The sequence below is a fragment of the Rhinolophus sinicus genome, chromosome 8 (assembly GCF_057876585.1).
Source record: "Rhinolophus sinicus isolate RSI-liver-muscle chromosome 8, RSI-T2T, whole genome shotgun sequence".
Classification (NCBI taxonomy): domain Eukaryota; kingdom Metazoa; phylum Chordata; class Mammalia; order Chiroptera; family Rhinolophidae; genus Rhinolophus; species Rhinolophus sinicus.
The window spans coordinates 64,274,497-64,299,052 of NC_142508.1; the positions used below are offsets into that span (position 1 = coordinate 64,274,497).

Genomic DNA, 24,556 nt, shown 5'->3' on the forward strand with positions numbered 1-24,556 from the left:
ACCCCAATTCTATTCAGGTGTCTACTTTCTCTTAATGTGTTTCACAGAGGGGGTGACCTAAACTTCCAGGGTAGACAGCTTCTGGGCCTATCATCCTGGCTTTCCCCTGGTGACTGGCATTGGTCCGGGTTGTGCCTATGAACTAAACTGGCTGAGATTGAAAAGAACAGTGACTAGGAAGAGAAAACACCACCCCACGCCTCTTTTGCTCTCTCTCTCTCTCTCTCTCTCTCGCTCTCTCTGTTATGTAAGAGAATCTATTTCTTTAATGTTTAATCTAGCTTTAGAGGGAATTTTATGTTTCTTTCAGCCTAAATCATCCCAACTGATACATTTAACCCTGCTGGCCAATCCTCTCCTTGAAATTGTCTTCCTTTGGCTTCCATGACACTTACTGTTCCCACCTGTCCTGGTTTCCCTCTGCTCTACTACTTTACAATCTGCTAAGTGGAAGGGGCATTGGCTTTTTCAAACCACAAGGATACAGTTGAGTGTAATGACATACATTAAAGATAACTTTCAAAGCAGCTCCCTAATAGTAAAACAAAAATTTAAAGCTAAGAGAAAATAAGTCTCATTAACTAATAATAACTCTATTAGGGTTACACCAAGATGAATACTGGTCAATACAACCTATGTTTTCTACTTTGTGTCTTTTTCAATGAGACTGCTGGTGGTTATCAGTGTATCATGAAAGACAAAGACCCTACGTCAAAGAAATGTGATGCTGCAAATCCTGTTTCTGCTACTCTGGGGCCAGTTACTTGGTAGGAGGACTCTGGGGGGCTCCAAAAGCTCCAGCAAGACCCTTTAGCAGCTGCAGTATGGTGTGGGCTCCTCTGGGTATTCCAGAACAATCCATAAGGGAGTGGACTTTGGAGGTGCAACCTGGCCTGACTGCCCAAGACTCTCTCAGAGGAAGTGTGGGGCAACATTCTACTACTGCACACAGGAAAACAGTCCATCAGGTACAACCAACTGGCTCATCACACCCATGGTACAAAGAAGAACGTGACACTATGTTCCTTTCTTATAGCTAATATTTGGTCAAAGACATGAAATAGGCCTTATTCATTTTTTATTTCCCTCATTACAGAGCTTTGTAAATAATAAACTACTCAGTAAATATTTGTTGGTTTAATGAATTAAGAGAAACTAATAATATGTCCTCCAGGAGTTTAATCTGGCCATAGGCATGAGTCATTTAGAGGGGGAATGCAGGGGCTTGAGACACTGATTTTGGAGTCAGACATCAAATCCTAGCCACACGAATCCCAGTTCCTTCATCTTGAAAATGGAGGTAATAAAACTTGCCTTAGAGAGTTGTGTGTTCAGATGAGATAACATGTATCTCATTCATGACTTATAACAACCCTGACACGTATCTATTATTCTTTCTGATTCTGTCTTTCCTACTTCAAACGCATGGGCTAGGAGTACCTTATTTATTTTAGTATAGCCAGTAAAAGCATGGAGAATACGCTCAGTCAATATTTGCTGAGTAGATGAATAAAAATGGATTCAAGAGAATTTATCAGAAATTGAGAACACGGTTGGAACAAACTCTTTCCTCATGCATGCTAACAATATAAATTACCTTTAAATGTCCGTATTTCTCCTCTTGCAGATTTTCTGCATATTTATTACCATAACTCTTACCTATATCTACTGCTTAAGTCTTCATACCACCGAAGCTACAGAAATATAAAGTACCTTCATAAAGTTCTTGTTAGATTTAAAAACTTTAATAGCTTGAGTAATTAGTATAGTGAAATTAAGCGTTTAAAAGCATACTTATTAAAGTTCAAACAACTACATGTATTTTCATATTTTCAATTCCTGTGACAAATGGAATATGGTTTTATGTACCTGAGGGAGTTAACTGCATTCTCTGCTTAGTCACCTTGAAGTTCATATTTGCTAGAAGGAAAAAGCCCTTGTGTACCAGAAGAACCATTGACCAATTCTACTATAACTATAATCTAATCAAGTTTAACACTAAATCAACATCATGAACATCACGTGTTGCATTCACTAGTCAAATCTTGTAGGTAGTCACTGGAATTTTTCTGAAAGGATAAACTATAACCAAAACACGTAAGAGACAAGAAATAGAGCTTAATTGATTTCTTTTTGTCAACTTCCTGACTTTTTTTAGGCCACGAATATCACAACGTGCCACAATTATTCTGAATCTCCCAACAATTTAACAGAAGGTGGTAACATGTATCTGAAGGATACACTGCCTTAGGTATGTGTGTACACGTGTATGTGTATGTGCACACCAAGCATACACATGTGCACAATAAGACATAATAGACTAAGTGTGTGCACACATTAGTGTGTACGTACGTTTGTATACACACACACACACACACAAACACACACATGCTTTAAAGAAACTCTGGCTCTCATCAAAGCACTTACCTTCAGCCAGTTTAATATATCTGGCACAGCTCTAAATAAGTGACTAATAGGTATAGTATATCAGTTGACCTGAATTGTGGAAATGAAAGTATTACCAAAGTCACATTAAAATACAGCTGTGAATGAGAACAAAAAAGTTCAAAATTACCTAAAAATATGTTTCTTTTGTCTATTTAAAAGCACAAGGAGCCAGCCAGTCCTTATTCTCCCTCTCCTCAAGCCATCTGCATTCAAACTGTGAGCCAGAGACTGGATAGAGTTCGATCTCCTGCAACGTGAAGTTTAGCTGCCAGACACTCAAGAAACAACACGAAACTAAACAATGTGAAAAATCCAGTTGTACACTTGTTTTGGGAAGCATGTCTCTCCGGATCCTTGGAGCAGATAGGATGCCCCTCAGATGCCCTGACGAGTGCGCTGCCCTGCCCCCTTTGGCTCCCTCAGGCACACGGAGCATCGCACACCTGCACATTGAGGACTTGCCCATCCAAGAAAGCACATTCTGCGGCCAAGAGCAAAACCAGAGCCCCCACAGCCTTAACGTGGTGACCAACTACTCAACAGAGAAAACAAGCAGGAGAGAAACAAGTGAGAAAGACAGTGTGGGTGCAGTGGCTTTGGTCAGAGTCCATGGTGGGTTCTTACTAGTGACTGGGGTCAGTACTTGAATCATTGGAAAACATTGGAAAAAAACTGTCCCTGTGCCACTGTTAGATAATGGCCCATAAAAATGCTGCCCACGGAGGGGTGGCAGGTTAGCTCAGTTGGTTAGAGCATGGTGCTGGTAGCACCAAGGTTGCTGGTTCATTCCCCGCATGGGTCACTTGTGAGCAGCGCCCTCCTTAAAAACAAACAAACAAACAAACAATAAACAACTGGACATCCGCAGACATGCTGCCCGTGGAGCTCCCTTACTTTCAAAAAGCAACTGAAAGAAAGATGAATCACAAGACACTCTGCTCTTGAAAGATTTTCTCTTTTTATATCAATTCTGTTAAAACTAGGTTTATAAAATAAAGTCATAGATAAAAGAAGCAAAATTAAACCAATTTACAACCAAGGTACTCAAAGTAATTCAAACCATATTAGAAACTGTAATTGTATCTTAATTTTGACTATTCTGTGTTCCTGTTAAAATGAAAAGCAATCTGGAAATATCTATACATATATATAGTACACAATACATACATCTGGAACCATACCCCCAAAGTCACACAGACTAGCCACAAGAGGGCGCTTCAAGAATGGAAAGAGACAACCAGGCTTATTTCCTCTAGATGTGTATTTCGGTATTAGGCACACATTTTCAAACTTTTGAAAAGAAATTCCTATTCCAAATTCTTTATTTTTCTATTCCCATAAGCTTTGCAGATGCTCTTATTTTAAGGACGTCTATCCACATCTTAGATTCCAAACCTTCTTAACTAGAGGGTCAAAGCATCTAGTACTTAGTAAATGAGTCCTTCCACTACTAAATACAGATGAAAATGATGGAACAGTAAAACTGTCATCTTGAACACAGGGTTTTTTTGTTTTTGTTTTTGTTTTAAAAAAAGCATTTCTTTTTTCTCTAGTTTCTTTTTTTTTTTGTTTCTTTTTTTTTTTTTTTAACTTTTTATTTATTTTAAGTGTGTTTTTCCAGGAACCATCAGCTCCAAGTCAAATAGTTGTTTCAATCTAGTTGTGGAGGGCGCAGCTCACAGTGGCCCATGTGGGGATCGAACCGGCAACCTTGTTGTTAAGAGCACCGTGCTCTAACCAACTGAGCTAACCGGCCGCCCCCTGAACACAGGGTTTTACGAATGTGTTCATAGCCATGTACAAGGCCTAGGAAAACTTTGCTACTGAAACAGAGAAACCAGGTGTTTTTTCCATCATGATCACTCTAAGCTGCCGTATTTCAGAACATTTTTATGTCTGGCACACACGACAATGGTTTTTACTTTCAAACAAAGTACGTGTAACAGTTCCATGTATTACTACTATTAGAAATGAGATGGCAGGCTGTATACCTAGAGACACTTCCTTGATCAGCTCAGCAGCAGCATGGCAGCCCTGAACAAGTACCCTGGTCCAGGTGGACAGATCCCGATGTGTCTCCACCCTGAAGAGATGCATCTCGATGCCCTGCCGAGACCCTGTCCTGGTAGCAAACGTAAGGTCAGATCCAAGTGAGGGTGATCGACATCCAGAGCCAGAATGAACCAACCTAGGACCACAGACAGAGCAAAGATCAACAGTAATTAATGCATTGTCAGAGGGAAATGCCAGTAAGTTAAGCTGATCGATACGTAGAAAATTATAAAAGCCATCATTTCAAAATAAGGTTATAATCTTTTAAGTAGATACCATTCTGTTCTCCCATAAAATGACCCTTGGTGTCACTGGCAGAACACTGGGCTGGTGGGCCAAGGCGTCAATTTTCCACTGGGATTTTTATGCTCAAGAGGTTATGCATATCAAAAAGATTCAGTTTTGATTAGGAAATAAGCCTCCACCCATGCATAGCCGCGCTCATTATCAGCACCACTCACCAGACGGTACATTAATTACTGACACATCATCATCACCCAAAATCCATCGTTTACATTAGAGTTCACTCTTGGTATTGTACGTTCTATGGGCTTTGACAAATGTATACTGACATGTATCCATCATTATAATATCATACAGAGTATTTTCACTGCCCTAAAAATCCTCTGTGCTCTGCCTTTTCATCCTCCCTCCCCCCTGTAACTTCTGATCTTTTTGTCTCCATTGTTTTGCCTTTTCTAGGACATCATATTGTTGTAATCATACAATATAAAGCCTTGTCAGATTGGTTTCATTCACTTAGTAATATGCATTTAAGATTCCTCCATGTCTTTCTGTGGTTTGATAACTCATTTCTTTTTAGCTCTGAATAATATTGTATTGTCTAGATGTACCAGCAGTTTGCGAGTATTTATCTATTCACCTACCGAAAGACATCTTGGTTGTTGCTTCCAGGTTTTGGCAACTATGCATAAAGCTGCTCTAAACAACTTTAGGCAGTTTTTTGTGTGAATGTAAGTTTTCAACTCCTCTGGATAAATATCAAGAAGCAGAATTGCTGGATGCGGTAAGAGTACATTTGTCGGAAAATACCAAACTGTCTTCCAAAGTAGCTGTACCATTTTGTATTCCCACCAGCAACATATAAGACTTTCTGTTGCTCACATCCTCACCAGCGTTTGGTGTTGTCAGTGCTCTGGATTTAGGCCATTCTAATAAGTGTGTAGTGGTATCTCATTGTTGTTTGAATTTGCATTTCCTTGATGACATACAATATAGAGTGTGTTTTCATATTCTTATTTGCCATCTCTATATCTTTTTTGGTGAGGTGTCTGTTAAGGTCCATTACCCATTTTTTGAGTTGTTTGTTTTCTTATTGTTGAGCTTTAAGAGTTCTTTGTATATTTTGGATAATAGTTCTTTATCAGATGTGTCTTTTGCAAATATTTCTCCTAGTCTGTGGCATGCCTTCTAATTCTCTTCATATTGTCTTTTGCAGAACAGAAAATTTTAATTTTAATGAAATGCAGCTTATCAATTATTTCTTTCATGAATGCCTTTGGTGTTGTGTCATTAAAAGCCATCACCATATCCAACTTTTCTCCCATGTTAACTTCTAGGAGTTTTATTGTTTTGCATTTTACATTTAGGCCTATGATCTATTTTGAGTTAATTTTGTGAAGGGAGTAAGGTCTGTGTCTAGGTTCATTTTTCTGCATGTGGATGTTTAGTTGTTCCAAAATCATTTGTTGAAGAGACTATTTTTGCTCCTTTGCCAAAGATCAGTTGGCTATATGTATAGGGGTCTAATCCTGGGCTCTCCATTCTGTTTCATCTATTTATCTATTGTTTCACCAAAAGTACAGTCTTGGTTAGTGTAGCTTTATAGTAAGTCTTAAGGTTGAGCAGTGTTAGTCCTCCAACTTGGTTCTTCTTCCATAGTGTCCTTTGCCTCTCACAAAAACTTTAGAATTAGTTTGTCAATATCCGTAAAATAACTTGCTAGAATTTTTATTGGGATGCATTGAATCTATAGATTAATTTGTGAAGAACTAACATCTTGACAATATTGTCTTTTTATCCATGAACACGGAAATGGAATATCTCTCCATTTATTTAGTTCTTCTTTAATTTTGTTCATCAGAGTTTGCAGTTTTCCTCATACATATCTTGAACATATTTTGTTACATTTATACCTAAGTATTTCATTTTGGGGGGTGCTAATGTAAATGGCATTGTGTTTTTAATTTCAAATTCCACTTATTCACTGTTAGTATATAGAAAAGCAGTTGACTTTTGTGTTTTAACCTTGTATCCTACAACCTTGCTATAATAGCTCATTAGTTCAAGGAGCTTTTTGTTGATTCTTTTGGATTTTCTACATAGATGATCATGTCATCTGTGAACAAAATTTTATGTCTTCCTTCTCAATCTGTATATGTTTAACTTCCTTTGCTTGTCCTATTGCACTAGCAAGGACTTCCAAGATGATGTTGAAAAGGAGTGGTAAGAGGGGACATCCTTGCTTGTAACTAATCTTAGTGCGAAAGCTTCGTGTCTGTCACCACTAAGTATGATGTTAGCTATAGATTTCTTTTTGTAGTTTTTATCAAATTGAGAAAGTTCCCCTCTATGCCTAGTTTACTGAGAATTTTTTTTATGAAAGGGTGTTGGATTTTGTCAAATGCTTTCCTGCATCTCTTAATATGATCATGTGATTTTTCTTCTCTCTTTTTTAAAACTTTTATTTATTTGTGTTTTTTTCCAGGACCCATCAGCTCCAAGTCAAATAGTTGTTTCAATCTAGTTGTGGAGGGCGCAGCTCACAGTGGCCCTTGTGGGGATCGAACCTGCAACCTTGTTGTTAAGAGCACCGCATGCTCTAACCAACTGAGCTAACTGGCCGCCCTGATTTTTCTTCTTTAGTTTGTTTATACCATGAGTTACATTGATTTTTGAATGTTGAACCAGCCTTGCTTACCTGAAATAAATCCCACTTGGTTGTGGTGTATAATTCTTTTTATACTTTTTTTTGGATTTGATTTGCTAATATTTTGTTGAGGATTTTTATATCTATGTTCATGAAAGATATTGGTTTGTAGTTTTCTTGTAACGTCTGTCTGGGTTTGGTATTAGGGTAACGCTGGCCTTATAGAAGGAGTTAGAGCGTATTGCTTCTGCTTTTATCCTCTGAAAGAAATTTTAGGGAATTTCTTTCTTAAATGTTTGGTTCACCAGTGAACTCATCTGGACCTGGTGCTTCCTGTTTTAGAAGACCTTACACTTCTCACAAAAATTAACTCAAAATGGATCTTAGATGTAAATTTAAAGTGTAAACCTATAACACTTCTAGAAGACATCCTACGAGAAAATCTAGGTGATCTAAAAAAATACAACACCTCGGGGCTGCCGGTTAGCTCAGTTGGTCAGAGCGTGGTGCTCTTAACAAGGTTGCCAGTTAGATCCCCACATGGGCCACTGTGAACTGCGCCCTCCATAACTAGATTGAAACAACTACTTGATATGGAGCTGATGGGTCCTGAAAAAACACACTTAAAATAAATAAAAGTTAAAAAAAAAAAAAATTCAACACCAAAAGCACAAGCCATGCAAGAAAAAATCAGTAAGTTGGACTTCATTAATTAAAAATTTCTCCTCTTTGAAAGACACTGATGAAAGAATGAAAAGACAAGCCACAGAGTAGGAGAAAAAAAATATGAAAAACACGTATCTGATAAAGGACTGGTACCCAAAATATACAAAGAATTCTTAGAACTCAACAATACCAAAAGAATTGAAAACAGACTCTCGGAGAGATACTTCATGGCCACGTTCCTTGTAGCACTAACCACAATACCCAAGAGGTGGAGGCAACCTAAACATTTACTGACAGATGAATGGCTAAAGAAAATGTGGTACATACATACAATAGAATACTATTCAGCCTTCAACATAAGGAAATCCTGTCTTCTACTATTAATATAACACAGATGAACCTTGAGGGAATTATGCTAAATGAAATAAGCCAGTCACAAAAAGACAAACACTGCTCCAATTATATGAGGTATCTAAAATAGTCAAACTCAGACAAACAGAAAGCAGAATGTGGTTAGCAGGGACTGGGCTGGACGGGGGAAATGGAGTCTCAGTTTTGCAAGATGAGAAAGTTCTAGAGATCTGTTGCACAACAATGTATGTATAGTTAACATTACTGTACTGTCCACTTAAAAAGTCTTAAGGCTGTAAGTTTTATGTTACTTTTTTTTTTACCACAATTTAAAAAAAATCTTTGGAGTTAGCAAAACTGAAAAAAGAAATTGGCAAAATATCTGAATAGATACCTTATCAAGGATGATATACAGATAGCAAATAAGCATATGAAAAGATTTTATTAGGGAATTATAAATTAAATCAATGATATACCACCACACAGCTACTGCTATAACTAAAATCTGAAACACTGACAGCACCAAATGCTGACAAGAACGAAGAGTAATGGGAACTCTTATTCACGCATGCTGGAACACAAGTACAGTCACTTTAGAAGACAATTTGGCAGTTCCTTACAAAACAAAACATACTCTTACCATATGATCTAACAATCATAATCCTTGGTGTTCACCAAGATGAGTTGAAAATTTGCATCCATACAAAAATCTGCACACTAATGTGTGCAACTGGAAAAATGCTATTCATTTAATAGAGAAGAGTGCAGGCAGAACAGGTTTGTTGGGGAAGCACAAGATTTGCTTTTAGAAATATTAAGTCTAGAGTAGCTATTAGCTATTAATTAAGTTTGTACCCAAGAGAACTAAAAACATGTGTTAGCACAAAAACTTGTTCACAAATGTTCATACAGCATTATTCATGATAGCCAAAAGTAGAAACAACCCCAATGTCCATCAACTGATGAATAAACAAAACATGGCCATAGAAAGGAATGAAGTTGTGATACATGCTACAACATGAATGAACCTTGAAAACATTATGCTAGTGAAAGAAGCCAGAAATAAAAAGCTACAAAACATGTGATTCCATTTAAATGGAATAGGCAAATCGATAGAGACAGCAAGTAGATTTGTGGTTGCCTAGGGCTGGGGTATGGGAAAATGAGGAGTGACAGCTAATGGGTAAGGAGTTTCTTTTTGGGTGACGAAAATGTCCTCATACTATTTGTTGTGGTACTGGATGCACAACTCTGTGAACGTAATAAAAATCATTAAATTTTATTCTTCAAATGGATGAATCGTATGGTATGTGAGTTATATCTAAATGAAGCTGCTAAAAAAATAACAGTGAAGTATACATGTGGAAAAAAACAAGAGGAAAACAATTTTCCTCAAGGTCATTAAACTAGTTTATGTTTTGTTTCATGACAACTATTTAATACAGTTTATTCATTTCTTCCAAAAATATTTCCCCTATAGTTAAAGAAGTTCCAAGTAGATCAGTGTAACAGAACAAACATACTTCCTCACCTATAAGCAATCCATCAGACAATGTTTTCCATACAGGATTTTTAAAAACTTTGCTGAGGAATGTACAACAAAGATGATGATGATAATAATAATAATAATAATAATAATAATAATAATAATAATGGCTTGTTCTTGGCTTCATTGTAGGCTGTATACCTGTAATATTTTTCTACAAATTTGTTGGTTTCTTCATTCACTCCTCTTAATAATAACCTGAGCAAGAACCATCTAAGGGCAAATGGATGCTCCTATACATTTCCTTTCATTTTCAGGGAGTCATTATTAGTTCAGAAAAAAGGCAAGAGTGTGTCTCTCAAGGAAAAGTGTGTCTCTTCTAATCTACCAACTGGTTAAGCCAAGTTAATCACAATAGTTCTCAACCCTGGCTGTACACTAGAATCAGCTGGTACATAGCTTTCAAAAATTACTGATGCCTGACTCACGTCCTCAAAAATTCAGATTTAACTGATCTAGGGTATGGCCCAGGCAACCTTATTTTATTAAAATTTCAATATAAATAATTTAGTTTTATTAAAATAATATTTTCCAAAACAAAAAATTTAATGTGAAGTGGCATTATTTTAAATTTTTTGCAAATCTCTTTAATATCCAGCTTAATGAAAGACATGTGAATTCTCATATCTGCTTCTGTATTGTTGCCGTATGTAGTTGAAGTATATGAAGAAACCCCAGCCTCACAGAGTATATAGTTAGAAAAGGAAGTAGTATTTTAAAAACCTTTCCAGATATTTGTGAATATCCTTTTGTCCACCAAACCAAACTCAACAAGTGGTTTCTTAAAGGTAAGTTGCAATGGAAGGTCTGAAACCTTATCAATAAAGTTTTCATACCCTGTTACATTAAAAATCCACTGGTCTCTTGCACTTTGGATCTTTTTTATACACTTGCATGATTTTATAACATCATGTGTTGGTCATTTGGAAAATATTTTTTCACTGAGTTATACAGATGTTCCAAATGTTAAAAGCATCTCATTATACAATATCAAAAGTCACATTTGCTAATCTCATCAAAAAATTCTTTAGGTATTGGGAAGCTGTCAAGTTCACAGTGGCAGATACAGTTTTCCAGAACTCTAATTTTTGTTTGAAAGCTAGAATTTTATAATTAGCAACAAATACTATTAATGTTGTCCTTAAGTAACAAACTCATTTTGGTCATTTTAGAAAAAATGTCTTGACAAATACCCAAGTCTGACTAATCATAGTTTCAGCCAGGTGTTATTTCAAGTAAAAAAATGGTATCCCATGAAAAAAACAGGTAGTTCAGCTCACAATTCACCTACACATGTGTTTTTGAGACAACCATCATACTTCAGTATACAGCAGAAGTGAACAATAAAAAGATGAATACTCAAGGATTGACATTAAATAAAAGTAACAATTTTTAATGCTTCAATGTAAAGACATTTTGAGTTTAAACTGGTATTTTTCCCCCTGCAAGTCTATACAATTTGCCAACTGCCTTGATTCATACTAAGGCACCAGCAATTTTACCAACCCTCAGTGCAAATGTCAACTGTGAAAAAAGCAAATAACATTCTAGTAATAGTTTTGAACTCATAGACCCCCTGAAGAGGGGATCCCCAGTGGTCCATGACAGTAGACTTTGAGAACCGCCTCACTGAGCTGATTCCCATAGAACCATCATGCCAGTTAAACATTAGCTATCTTAGCAAGAGTTCAATAAGTTTCAAAATCACTTCACACATGATCCAAGTAAGACAGGGCATGGAGAAAGTGACAGGGTGTAGTCCACCATATTCAGTTTGATTGCTAATCCCAAGTCAGCCATTAAAAAATATAAAGTCTAGGAGAATTTTTCCTACAGATCTGATTATGAAATATTTGGCAGAGGGAACCTAATTCAAACCAGCTGCTGGAGTCTTGCTGTGCAGCAGTTGGTTAGAACACACCGCCAAAAGGCCCCCGTTAGTGGGGAGGTTACATGAGCTCATCCAAAGGCGTTTTAGCAGCTTTTGCTCCCCAGTCCCATAAGCACACCACCACCCAATTTCCCACATTGTAAACTAGCCACACTTTTTTTTGTATCTTTTTCTCCTCCAGGCACAGAAAGTTTATTGGAAAAAAACTACAAAATGAAAAATGCATATCCTGCAAAATTCACAGCACTTTTAAAACCAATGTGTTCTTCTATCTCTACCATGTATCTGGCTTTAATCTCAAGAAATGTGTAAAAATAAAAATAAATTTAAAAATTAAAATCCTCTTTATCACTTTCATGTTTTACTTAATTCTTCACTAGTCTGAAGTATCAGCCATTAACACACACACACACACACACACACACACACACGCACCGTGGCTTCCAAGAATCTGTAAATGCACAAGCCAGTATAAATGATAACGCGTGTTATTTTACATCACCCTAACAATGTTCTTTGATTTCTGAACTATAATTAATTCTTAATTTATCAGGACTACCTACTTTTGTGGGTACTCAAGGTCCTTAATTTCTTTTTCTTCCCTATGTGCTTATGCTGTCTTTCTTTTTTTTTTTTGGTCTCATCCACTCATAAGAACATGTTCCAAAATATCAGAAATAAAATTTGTAAACGTGAACATTCGGCCCATATAAAACTCAAACCCTCTCTTGCCCCACACTAACAAGACAAAAGCATACCATTTTCTGGCCCTCCCTTTCTCTGTGGCATACCTGCTGGTCTGCTTCTAACCTCTGGCCTCTCTCAGTGGCCATACTCTACCCACTCTGTGAGGCAGAGGATGATTAAGTCCCACTTAATTCTACCATTCAGTGACAAACCAATTCCACCTGGCCGACATGGCCACATGGAAAACCTAAACCGTTCATCTGCCTGTCTATCATCTTTGCTCCTAATCCACTGGTACTTCCTGAACAAGGAGTTGAGAATCCCTGCTGTTACATTAATTAAACTTGTTAAGAAACATGTTCAAAGGCCCCACCCATTTAATTAATGGACAAGTTCAATCTACATGTCTAAGTTGATCCAAATGATACATCTGAATTCCTCACATTTATTATGAAACTTTCACTACTTGTGAAAACTGTTGGGTAGAACTAAACTCCTTGTTTAACAATGACCAAATTAAATCAATTATACTTTTTACATTGAATTCTTCTTTGACATATTTTCACTTAATAATATATTATTATTAAAGCAGCTAGCGATGTATCAGGTACCACTGTGGGCATTTTACAAGTATTAACTCATTAAATACTCATACTCACCCCATCTCATTAGGGTCCATCAGGATTTCATTAACAAATAAAAAAATTGTGGAACAGAAAGGTTAAGTGACATGCTCCTAACTACCTACTATAAGTGGCAGAATAGGGATTCAAACTCAAGTTTATTAAGGATTGGCCTTAGTTCCTTCTATGAAATTTTGTTGGGTTTTTAAAAATTATTAATTATAATGTTTTTGAGATATAATACAAATGCCATACATTTTAGCCTTTTAATGTGTACAGTTCATGGATTTTAGTTTATTCAGTTATGCAACAATAATCACATTCAATTTTAGCACATTATCATTACTCAAAAAGAAATCCTATACTTGTTAGCAGTCACTCCTTATTTCTCCCAACCCAGCCCTCACCCCAACTCTGGCAATGACTAATCTACTTTCTGCCTTTATACATTTGCCTATTCTGGACATTTTATATAAATGGAATCATATAACATGTGGTCTTTTGTGTCTAGCTCCTCTCACCAAGAATGTTTTCAAGGTTCATCCATGTTGCAGATTATTAAAACCTCATTCTTTTTTTATTGCTGAATAATATTCCATTGCATGGATATGCCATATTTTGTCTACCCGTTCATCAGCTCATAGACACTTGGGTTGTTCCCACTGTTTGGGTGTTAGGAATCTGTTACAAACAATCACGTGTAAGTTTTAGGGTGAACATAAGTTTTCATTTCTCTTGAGTATACAACATAGAAGTGGAATTACTGGGTCGTATCGTGACACTTTGTTTACCCTTCTGAGGAACTGCTAGATTGTTTTCTGCACTAACTTGCACCGTTTTGCATTCCCACCAGCAGTGCATGAGGATTCCATTTTTTCCATATCCTAGTCTACACTTGTTATTTCTGTTTTTTTAATTATAGCCGTCCTAGTGGGTGGGAAGTAGTATCGCACTGTGGTTTTGATTTGCGTTACCCTGATGGCTAATTACTCATATGTTGACCACCTTTTCATGTGCTTATTAGGCATCTGTATATCTTCTTTGGACAAATGTCTGTTCAGATACTTTTCCCATTTTTTAATTGGGTAATTTATCTTTTCATTATTATTTATATTTCTTTATATTTTTATATATTCTTTATATTTTTTATACACAAGTCCCAGATAAGATATATGATGTGCAAATATTTTCTCCCATTCTGTGGGATGTCTTTTCACTTTCTTGATGGTGACATTTGAAGCATAAAAGTTTTTAATTTTGATGAAGTTCAATTTATTTTTTTTCTCTTGTTGCTTATGCTTTTGGTGTTATATTTAAGCAATCTCTGCGAAGATCTACTCCTGTATAAAACTTAGTTTTATAGATTTAGCACTTACATCTTATTTATATCTTTTCTCTAGTTGCAAATTAATACCACAGGAAAGTACACACACAACCACCCCATTTCCTTCTTTAGTACCAAAGTACTTTGGTGGTCTAGGCCCAGTCTAGTCTATGGCCAGAAATTATTTGTTTATAAGATTATAATTTCTAGTATTGAACAAAGGCTCACTTATGGGATGTCATAAATTTCTGCTCCATCTGTCCCGTGATACACACTTAAGGAAATGTCTAAGGATACAGCTACCTACCTTCTATCCCATGATTATAATTAGAGTATAAGCTTTTTCCATGAAATTTAAATTTGAGATATCTATAGTCCTATTTATAAGCTCAAAATATTTGGAAAATATAAATGTAATTGCTCTGATTATAACTACTGACATGCCCACATATTTTCATAGGATTCCTGTCATGCTCCCAATGTAACTATGACAGAAAAATTATAATTTAAGTAATAGAATTTAACTCAACTAAGATTTACTGAGGACCTACTAGATGCAAAGCATTATGGGAAGTGCTAAGATGACTGTCATAATTCTTGACCTCATGAAGGTTATAATTTAGTGGGGATAAAAAAACAAAAATAAAAAATAAATCTCTTATCTCTATTCTGTGATCGAAGTGCTCCAGCTCTTAAATCAGAGAAACTCTTGAAAAGCTATGTGAAAATTATATTTTTATTAAAAAAATGATATATGTAAGGGAACTTGGCAAGTTGAAGGAAATCCTATATGACATGAAACTCTTCCTGTAAAGAATACTCTTCCTCACACGAATCTTTGTTTGTTCAAGGCAAGAATCCCCCACACTGTTCCCTGTGGCTATATCAGATGATTTCATCATTTAGCTATTTTGACTACCAAATATTTTTCTGTAGGGCTCCATTTTAATGTGTGGTTTTTGAGTTACATCAAGACCCGATTCTCTTTTGAGCCCAAATATAACTGAATGTGAACATATTTTCTAGTTTCACTCTTGACCCCCAAATTTACATTTCTCTGTTCTTTGCTCTTCCAACTCCCCTCCTCTGGCATGCTAGAAACATCCTGTTGCTTTGGTCCAATCAATGTTTATTTGATGGAATCAAAATTATGTGCTCTTATACCAGAAAGAGAAGTTGAAGAATATTTCGGCTGAGTTGTGTGGTTTATCCACAGTACCACATTCTGGTTAAAAGGATTTCATCACTCAGACAAATGGCTACCACAATTTCAGTGGTTTTCTAGTCACAGTCAATAAAGCAAAGGGGAAAAAAAACCCCAAAGCACTACTTATCTTCATGACTAAGCAATTTTGGAGGGAGCATTTAGGAAGCTGCTTCAACAACTTAAAAAAGCGCACACAAAAATACTAATGCCAGAAAGCATTTATTCTGAGCTAGGAGATGCAACATAATCAATAAGGTTGTGAAAGAAAAAGTTTCTACTTCAACTATATCAGCTACTTACTTAAATGCTATTTTAGGCACTAAAGATAATAGAATTCACTTTAAAATTTTTTAGAAGATTTAGAATAGGATAGATTATTTTTTTGTCTTTTGTCTTACCTTGTGGCAACAAGAGGGTAGTTGTGACATGGTGATGCCCAGGCATCCCTTGTCCATGGCATACAGTCATAAAGCAGCAAATCCTTTTCAGTCACAGCCATGAGAACAGGTCTCCATTGTTGTCTTCCACCATCTAGTTTTGCCTGTTCCAATGGTCAAATCCAGAAAGCAGAGCTAACTATAATGATATGTAATTGTAAACGTCCCTTCAGTGATGGCTTAACATAGTGGGGTCTCCACTGTTTCCCTACCCAACAGACTTGATAACAGGAAACCTCCCATCAGATTCCTTCCCACTGGCAGGGGCTCTCCATTGGGAGGGGTGAGGTGGATTGTGTAGTTTGAAAAAGCTCTTCCTAATTGAGTAACAGACATTATCAAGTGATATGACAGTTTTTATCCCACTCCACAATAACTAATTTTCACCAATTCTGATTATATACTAAACTGTTCAAAACGATAATAGTGTCAGTATGTCTGATATGGGAGTAACATCACCTAAGTACAGGATAGAAACAAAATTCTACTACCAAATAAGTCTGTATAATCTAAACATCAGTGTTTTTCCAACTATTTTTAATCAAGACCTACAATAAGAAATACATTTCACACTGCAACCCAATACACACATATGTAAGTAACCAAATAAAAAAATTTCCAAAACAATACAATCCCTATATTTTAGGCAATATACACTGATAATTCCTATTCTTTTTTTTTTTTAAATGCTGACAACCTACTATGTTGTATTTTGGAAAACACTCATATAAACTATTGTCAAAAACTTCCCTATTACACTGGAGGAAGTTTATGTTGCAATTTCAAATATACCACTGCATTTACCTGCATAAAGTTCAGTGAGCTCAGTGAAGGTTTAAGAATGTAGGAAAATAACCACTGTTTATCCATATTGTCAAGGATTCAAGGCCAAAAAGCAAAACTGTTCAAGAAAACGTCTGGTACCATCGAAACATTTGCCCCCATAAGATAGGACCTTTGAGCAGAGAATGTTTAACAACAGTGCATTTTAACACTGATCCTTCAGTTTGTATCACTGGTGATGGATGGCTTCAAGGAGAATCCAAACTAACGAATCACTTGTCTCTTAAAGAGTTGTCTTCAGAGCCACTTTTTATTTTCTCCTTAATGACTTCTGAAGGTAATCTGAATATGTCAGAACACCTGAAGAATACATCTATAATCTGAAAAGTGGCCTGAGTGGTTCTGTTCTGTTTTATAGCATCTACCACCAGGACTCTTTTCCCTTAGAGAAAGCCACAAGCTAATTCCAGGAGTGGGAAATGAATTCCAGCCAGTGAAGTGACCCTGTGTACCATGTGCTGAAAGCACAAAATATATGACCTTTGAGAATTCAAGCAACGTATTATAGAAATGATTATATTATTTTTATTGGTGAACTCAAGTTTTCTAAGACTCTATATTAGTCTATTAGTAACTGTAATATCTGGAGGGAGAATATCAGCTTTAAAGAAGTTCTCTTGGGTTCTTACATTTTTGGGTCATAGCACCACAAAGGGATTTCTAGTTTATGTGCACTACTAAGTCTCTGAGATTGTTGTGGATATTTCAATAGGGAAAATAATGTAAAATCTATTTTCCCAAAGGGTTAAAATGATAATCTGATTTTTAAAAATTAATTTCCCCCTAAGTTATAAGGGAGAGATTTTGAAGGCTAGATCAGAGTATATGTATTTGGAAAACCTAAATTAAACATATTTCTTCCCAAAGAAGATATTTTAGGCTCTAAAGGAAAACTGCTAATGCCAATAGAAGCAATATCCAATTTCAAGAGAGAAAAATTTTTGTTCAATTAATGTTTAAAAAGTGTTTGTTCTTTAGCTCTCTTGAGTCCTCATGTTTTTGGAGAATATCTTTTCCCTATTCTACTTACTAATTTTCTTTTATTTATTTTTTTGGAGAAAAATGAAACCTCAATTTAAATCTGTTTGCCTATTTGCCTTAACTTATAAAGATACTGTTTGCTTTCATTGGAGTCAAAATGCTGCCTGCTATATAGAGCATGTGTTTTCAGTTGTGGTATCAGTGCAAGCAGCCTTGGGGCTTCACTATTGAGTTTTTGGCTGGAGAAAAAAAGGATACTAATGGTAGGGTTCTGGTTTGCTTGTGTTTCAACACCCCACATGCATACACATGCATATATACTAGGGCCAAACAAGAGCCTTCTACAAATTTTATTTTCTAATAAGTACTGTTGGATAGCACTAAAGATGAAAAAATACTAATAGTTGTAAGATTAATCTGTTAATCTTATAAATCTTTTTGACAGGTGATGTACATCTATTCTTTATTTTTATAATAGAAAACCAAGAGCAAACACTAAATAAACCATTTCAGTAATCCTAATTTGAATGTTTACACACTTTGGGAAGTACCAGGGACAAAGCCAGAAAAACAGAGCTTTCTTTGGCTTACCTGGCTTTTCAAATCTATACTCAAATGCTCAAAAATACAGTTTTATAGGTAATACATGTCCCCCCACCCATTTGGTGTACTTAAAGAAAATGCCTTTTACGAATATAACCAACTGAAAGAAAAGGGTAAACTATTAGTCATATAAAAATCAGTATCAAAAAAGAGAACAGAAATCCTTATGCATTGAATAGATTATCAGTTACCAAATATCTATATATAGGTTTCCCTGTTTTAAGCAAACTCAAATTATGACAATGTGAAATAACAAAAAAGATAAATTAAGGAGAAATCATTTAAAGTTAACTGAATGATCCTTTCTTCATTTATCTGCCCCAAATGACTATCTTTTCTAAGTACTACTGAAACAGTTTCATTTATATGCGAACTTTTCAGGAGTACACCTCTTGCCAAAAGAAATGATAACCTATATTAAACAGAATAAACTAAAATTATGTTGACCATTTTCCCACTCATGAACAATCTTATAGTCAGAAAAGGCTTTGGAATTTACCTAGTTCAACCTTCATCAGATTCATAAGCTCATTATAATACCTCTGAGAAATGGTATCCAATCTTGCTTGAACACCTTATTCTGACAGTGGTATCTGATTTGGGTAACCCAAACAACTATTTCAAAAAAGTGAAAATCAAGAGTCTTTGAATTATTAGTTCCATGGTACTATTTTTAAAGTGATTGAAATTTTTCTACTTAGTATTATTTCCAAACCCTGAGTTGTGTTCTTAGACAATATTTTATAATTAGTGACTTGTTTGCTTGCTTTTTATATGTAGATATGTAGACAAAGAAAACAACTACTGAGCGTCTACTATATACAAAGCATTAGGCTAAGTTCTCTGGGGGCAAAAATGATTTAGAAAAAGTGGGTTCCTGTTTTCCAAGAGCTCACAATTGAGTGGAGGAAAACACATAATATGCTCCAAAAAAGGCAGATTGTGATGAACTGGTGGCTTTATTTTTCTCCTTTCTACTTGTCTGTATGTAGCATAAACCAACTTAAGATCACTTTAAAGTCTGGCAACTCCCATACATTGCTGGTAGGAATCTAAATTAGTTTTACCCTGATGAAAGGCAATTTGGCAATATTTATCAAAATTACAAATGCATATATACCCTTTGTGGTAGTTTAAAGATATGTCCACAAATTCTTTACTACTCTCCCCTTTAAGAGGTGAAGTGCTTGTGTGTAGGCTGGACTTAGTAAATCGCTTCTAATAAAGAGAATAAAGCAGAACAGAGCAGACCATAAAATACACTGTAGCCTCCATCTTGTTCTCTCTCTCAGATCACTCACTCTGGGGAAAACCAACAGCCATGTGTTGAGGACATTCAGGCAACTCTGTGGAAAGGCCTGCATGGCAAAGAACTGAGGACTTTCACCAATAGGCAGCAAGAAATGGAGGCCTCCTGCCAATAGTCATGTGAACAAATCATGGGGAAAGTGCACCTGCCAACCCCACCCAGTCAAGCCCTGAGATGACTGCCCCCCGCTGACAGCTTGACTACAGCTTCATGAGGGAATCCTAGGTCAGAACCACCCAGCTAACCCGTAACCAGATTCCTGAGCCTTAGAACCTATGTAAGGTAAATGTTTGTCATTTTAAAGCCTCTCACTCATGGGGTAATTTGTTATATAGCAATAGATAACTAATACACCCTTTGAATCAGCACTTTTGGGGACTTACCCTACGGGTATAGAAATATCCTCAACTCTCTGAACTCTCATTATCCAAACTAAGGAACTGATGTAAATTTTTGGATAAATCCTTTTCTAAACAAAGTTTTACTGCTCACTAACACAAACTTAAGAACCAAAGAGTTTGGACAACACATGTGTAAAAGGACAAACTACAAGGCTATTCATTGTAGCATCTTTTGTAATGTCAAGAGATTATAACAGTAAAACTGGGAGAGTGCTTATTAACTATAGCCACACAATGGAAAACTACACAGTTATAAAAAAGAATGCCCTCTGTTCATTGATATGAAAAGATCTCCAGGATATAATGTTTAATGAAAAAAAGAGCAAGGTATAAAGTAGTATGCGTAACATGCTATCTTCTATAATAAGAGAAAAAGAAAGATCTATGTTCATATTTACTTTTATTTGCATAGAGAAACTCTCAAAAGAATCATTAGAGAGGAACGAAATTCATGACCTCTCTAGGGAAAAGGGACTAGGAATTAGGTGGATAAGGACAGAGGACATAAGACTTTTCACCTATTAACTTTTTATTCTGTCTTTTGAAGCAGGTAAATGTATTACCTTCGCAAATGCATTGCCTTTTTAAAATCATGAAGATTGCTAAAAACACAGAACAATTACCATTCAATCAAGTTACTCAACCAGCGCATAAAAATATAAAAGCAATGATAAACAACTAAAATACTAAAACTTTCACAAGTCATAGTACTTATCCCATGATTTTCGTTAGTTTCTTCTCTGCTTAGTTATTCTAATTATACTTCCTAGAAATGATCACAGTACTAATTCTGTGTTCTAATTTATTATAATTATTTGAAATATTCATAAAATTTCAGAACTGAAAAAAAAAATTGATTAGTGGCGTCCAAAACTGGTCCACAATACAAATCACCCAAAGCTACCAAATAAGATTACCAGGCCCAATGACAGATCTATCAAAGCAGAACTTTGCTGAGGTGGAAGATGGGGGGCCACATCTGAGAAACTCTCTTTAAAACACAACACAACACAACAAAAACAAGAGAGCAAAACCTCCCTGGGCTGACACTGATGCAATCCCTGCCCCGTTGCACACACATGAGGAAACCAGGATTCAAAGAAATGAAGGAATTTTTATAAAGATATAAAACCAGTGAAAAAGAAAACTAGCACTTGAACACTCTTCTCTGAACCCCAACTCTAGTCTTTTTCTAACTCTTTCTGGACCAGCTGACAATGAAGGACCACCCCAAAAAACCTATATACCATAACGTGATGTAGAACTTTTAGTCTCCCTTTTGTCAAACTTGGCATCTAAACTAACTTGGATTAAGTTCTTCCTTTTCCTTGAGCCAATATCTACACTTAGGTTTTCTTGTTTCTCTTCATTTATCAGTTGTGAAAGACATCTGTCTAATGGGTTATAAAGTATTGTGTATATTTTATACTTTTCCCAGAGCAGGGAAGTAAGCCTGCTGCCCCTGAAACTGCCCCTGTCAACAGACTAATACAGGGGCTGGAAAACTATGACTTGTGGGCCAAATGCAGCCCACTAACCATTTCTGTAAATAACGTTTTATTGAAATACAACCACACATTTTCATATTGTCTATGACTATTTTCCTGCTACAGTGGCAGAGTCAGGTAGTTGTGACACTATCTGGCCCTTTGCAGAAACAGTTTGCTGATCCTCTTCTAAAATCGTGAAAACTATCCTCTGTCATTAAGAACAGAGACGGAAATAAGAACTTCTTTTTAGTTATGTTGTGTGATGATTATCATGACAGTCAATTTTTCTGATGGAGGTGATGATTAACGGTGAATAGCTAAACGGTAGGGAGGAGAAACAAAAGATCTTCAAGTCAGATATCCGGGACCTGACTGCATGATAAATATGAATTGTGGGAACCATCCTGGCTCTGAATGGCGACCAGGTGAGCCCCTGCCCTGCCTGCCTCCCAGCCTACCTGTTCTGCCAGCCAGGCAATGTGCTTGACCTCCTTGCTGCCTCCTGCTGTACTAGTTGCACCAAGCATGGCATTGAGCTCAGCCAACACCTGTGGGAGGAGAGCCATTATGTTGGTGTGGATAGCTACGAACCAGGAGTGTGCTGTGGCTGTATCCTTGCAGCGTAGGATCAACGTGTTCCTGCTATCAGGAGAATGTAGCTCTATCAATCTGTGTAGAAAAAGAGAAAAAAAGTGAGCTAGGTCAGAAGTCATCAAACCTGCCAGGGTATAAAATACATTCCTGGAAATCTATTTTAATTTTACATTCCAGAATAGAGATACTTTCTCTTAATTCTTAAAGGTCTAATTCCAGAGAAAACCACATATGGAAAGATAATCATCGGAAAGACTAACTGCTGGGTCTCTTGTTTCAATGTGTTAATGTAATGACCTGATGAGGGGACCTGTTGTATAGTCTATAATAGAACACTTCACTTTGCCTTAATTTCCATGTCAAAAACATGGAAAGCATGCTTGCTGAATCTAATAGGCAGATTGTAAAGAAGGAATTGAGATTTTAAAAAAATATTTTGGAAATTCTGATATTAGGTACTGCTGCTAAGTAAAAACTACTGCCAAATAGTGAACTGAAATTTCCACTGTGTGAAATAAAGAGAAAATAGCTGAAGACTATGACTCTTTATGAAAATTTGGAACTGTTTTTTAGTGTCTGGGTAATATTATATGATTAAATCATCCACTGAGTCAGAGTGAAAAAATAGTTAAGAGATCTTCAACTCTATGACTATTATTTGTTAATGCTCAACTGAGAACAACCTATACTTCAAAAGTAACCTTTAGGAGTTAGCTAAAAATATGTTGAACAAATTCCTTATACAGCAATTTCTTGAGTACTGTTTTGTTTTGGCCAAAGTTTTTGTCAAGATGAGTTTAAAAAGTGAAATAAATAAATGACTAACATATATATCCTGCTGTGTTCTAACAGTGAACGTTAAGTATCATTCAAAATGGAAAAAGAAAAAGCTCTTAGGAATGTTTTTGACGGCAGGCTAGAAATTGACAAGTTGCCACTGACCAAGGAGAGGTATCTTTATTCTTTCATCTTTCTAAAGACAGTTGTGCTGTCTTGAAGCACTCTTATCAGATCCTGTACCACCTGTCAAAGATAAGCAGTTTACATGGACGCTAGCACTTCTGCCTTGAAGCTTATGCCCCTCTCTTCTGCCAAATATTTTAATTTGCCACATTTAATACGGCAAATATTCATTCTCTTCTGAACTCTGGTCAGTCTATCCTTAAACACACATTTATTGAGTACCAATTGTATACCAGATACTGTAGACACTGGTATTAGAGATACAGTGGTGAAAAAGATAGGTGGGTCTATAGTCTAATGGGGAAGGCAGAAAACGAACGAAGAACTGTGATGATTACTGTGAAGTTCTTCTCTAAAAAAAAAAGGCACTCGCAAGACGGTAGTGGCAAAGGACTGCAATGGAAGCTTCTAAACCTCTGGGGCACATTCCCTAAGCTGGTGTCATGCTTTGAGACAGTTTATAAACACATCTACCTCGTACCTATCTACTCACCCACTCACCTGTCCTTCCCCTGGAGGCCTAGCCACTAGTCTATTCATACACGCCTTCAAAGTTCTAGGGCAACAGACAAACGGGAGTATTGTTTATGATTCCACTTATATGAGGTATCTAGAGTGGTCAAACTCATAGAAACAAAAAGTAGAATGGTAGTTGCCAGGGGTTAGGAGGAAGATGGTGGGGGTGGGGGGAGGGAATGGGGAATTGTTGTTTAATGGGTACAGAGTTTTAGTTTTGCAAGATGAAAAAGTTCTGAAGATTGGGATTGCAATAATATGAATATACTTAATACTACTGAACTGCACATTTTAAAATGGTTAGATACTAAACTTTACGTTATGTGTATTATAGTACAATTAAAAATTTTAAAATAAGTGAATTAAAAAATAATCTTATGGTGTAATGTAAAATGGATTTTCAATAGAGAGAGAGAAATGGCCTGGGGAAATTTAATTGGACCCAAGGAGGATGAAACTACACAGAGCTCACCAGTAGGATATAGACTCCTACGTAGGAAGAATTCCTCATCTTAAAAGCCCAGCAAAAGTAGAAAGAGGAAGGTAAGAGATCTCTGACAAATAGCTTAATATTCATATTGACTTTTATTTAGTCCTCTGTGTTATTTTATAACATTTATTCTTTTTAATGTTACTTTTCACTATATCAATTGTTGCTGTCATGGTCCTTTAAATATTTGGTTAAAAAATTGATTATATTCTCTAAAAGAAAAGTAGCTATACATTTGTTACGG

The 24,556-nt window shown here is 36.2% G+C and overlaps 1 protein-coding gene across 1 annotated transcript in view; it reads right to left on the reverse strand.

Annotated features, from left to right (window-relative positions):
- The window catches only part of SNTB2 (syntrophin beta 2), an 85,968-nt gene that overhangs the window by 14,312 nt on the left and 47,100 nt on the right, over positions 1 to 24,556 (reverse strand). The window contains exons 3-5 of the mRNA XM_019756812.3: positions 22,208 to 22,418; positions 16,084 to 16,226; positions 4,440 to 4,636 (exon numbers count right to left, since the gene is read on the reverse strand). Of these exons, the coding sequence (XP_019612371.2) occupies positions 4,440 to 4,636; positions 16,084 to 16,226; positions 22,208 to 22,418 (551 nt within the window). The remainder of the gene's footprint in view (positions 1 to 4,439; positions 4,637 to 16,083; positions 16,227 to 22,207; positions 22,419 to 24,556) is intronic.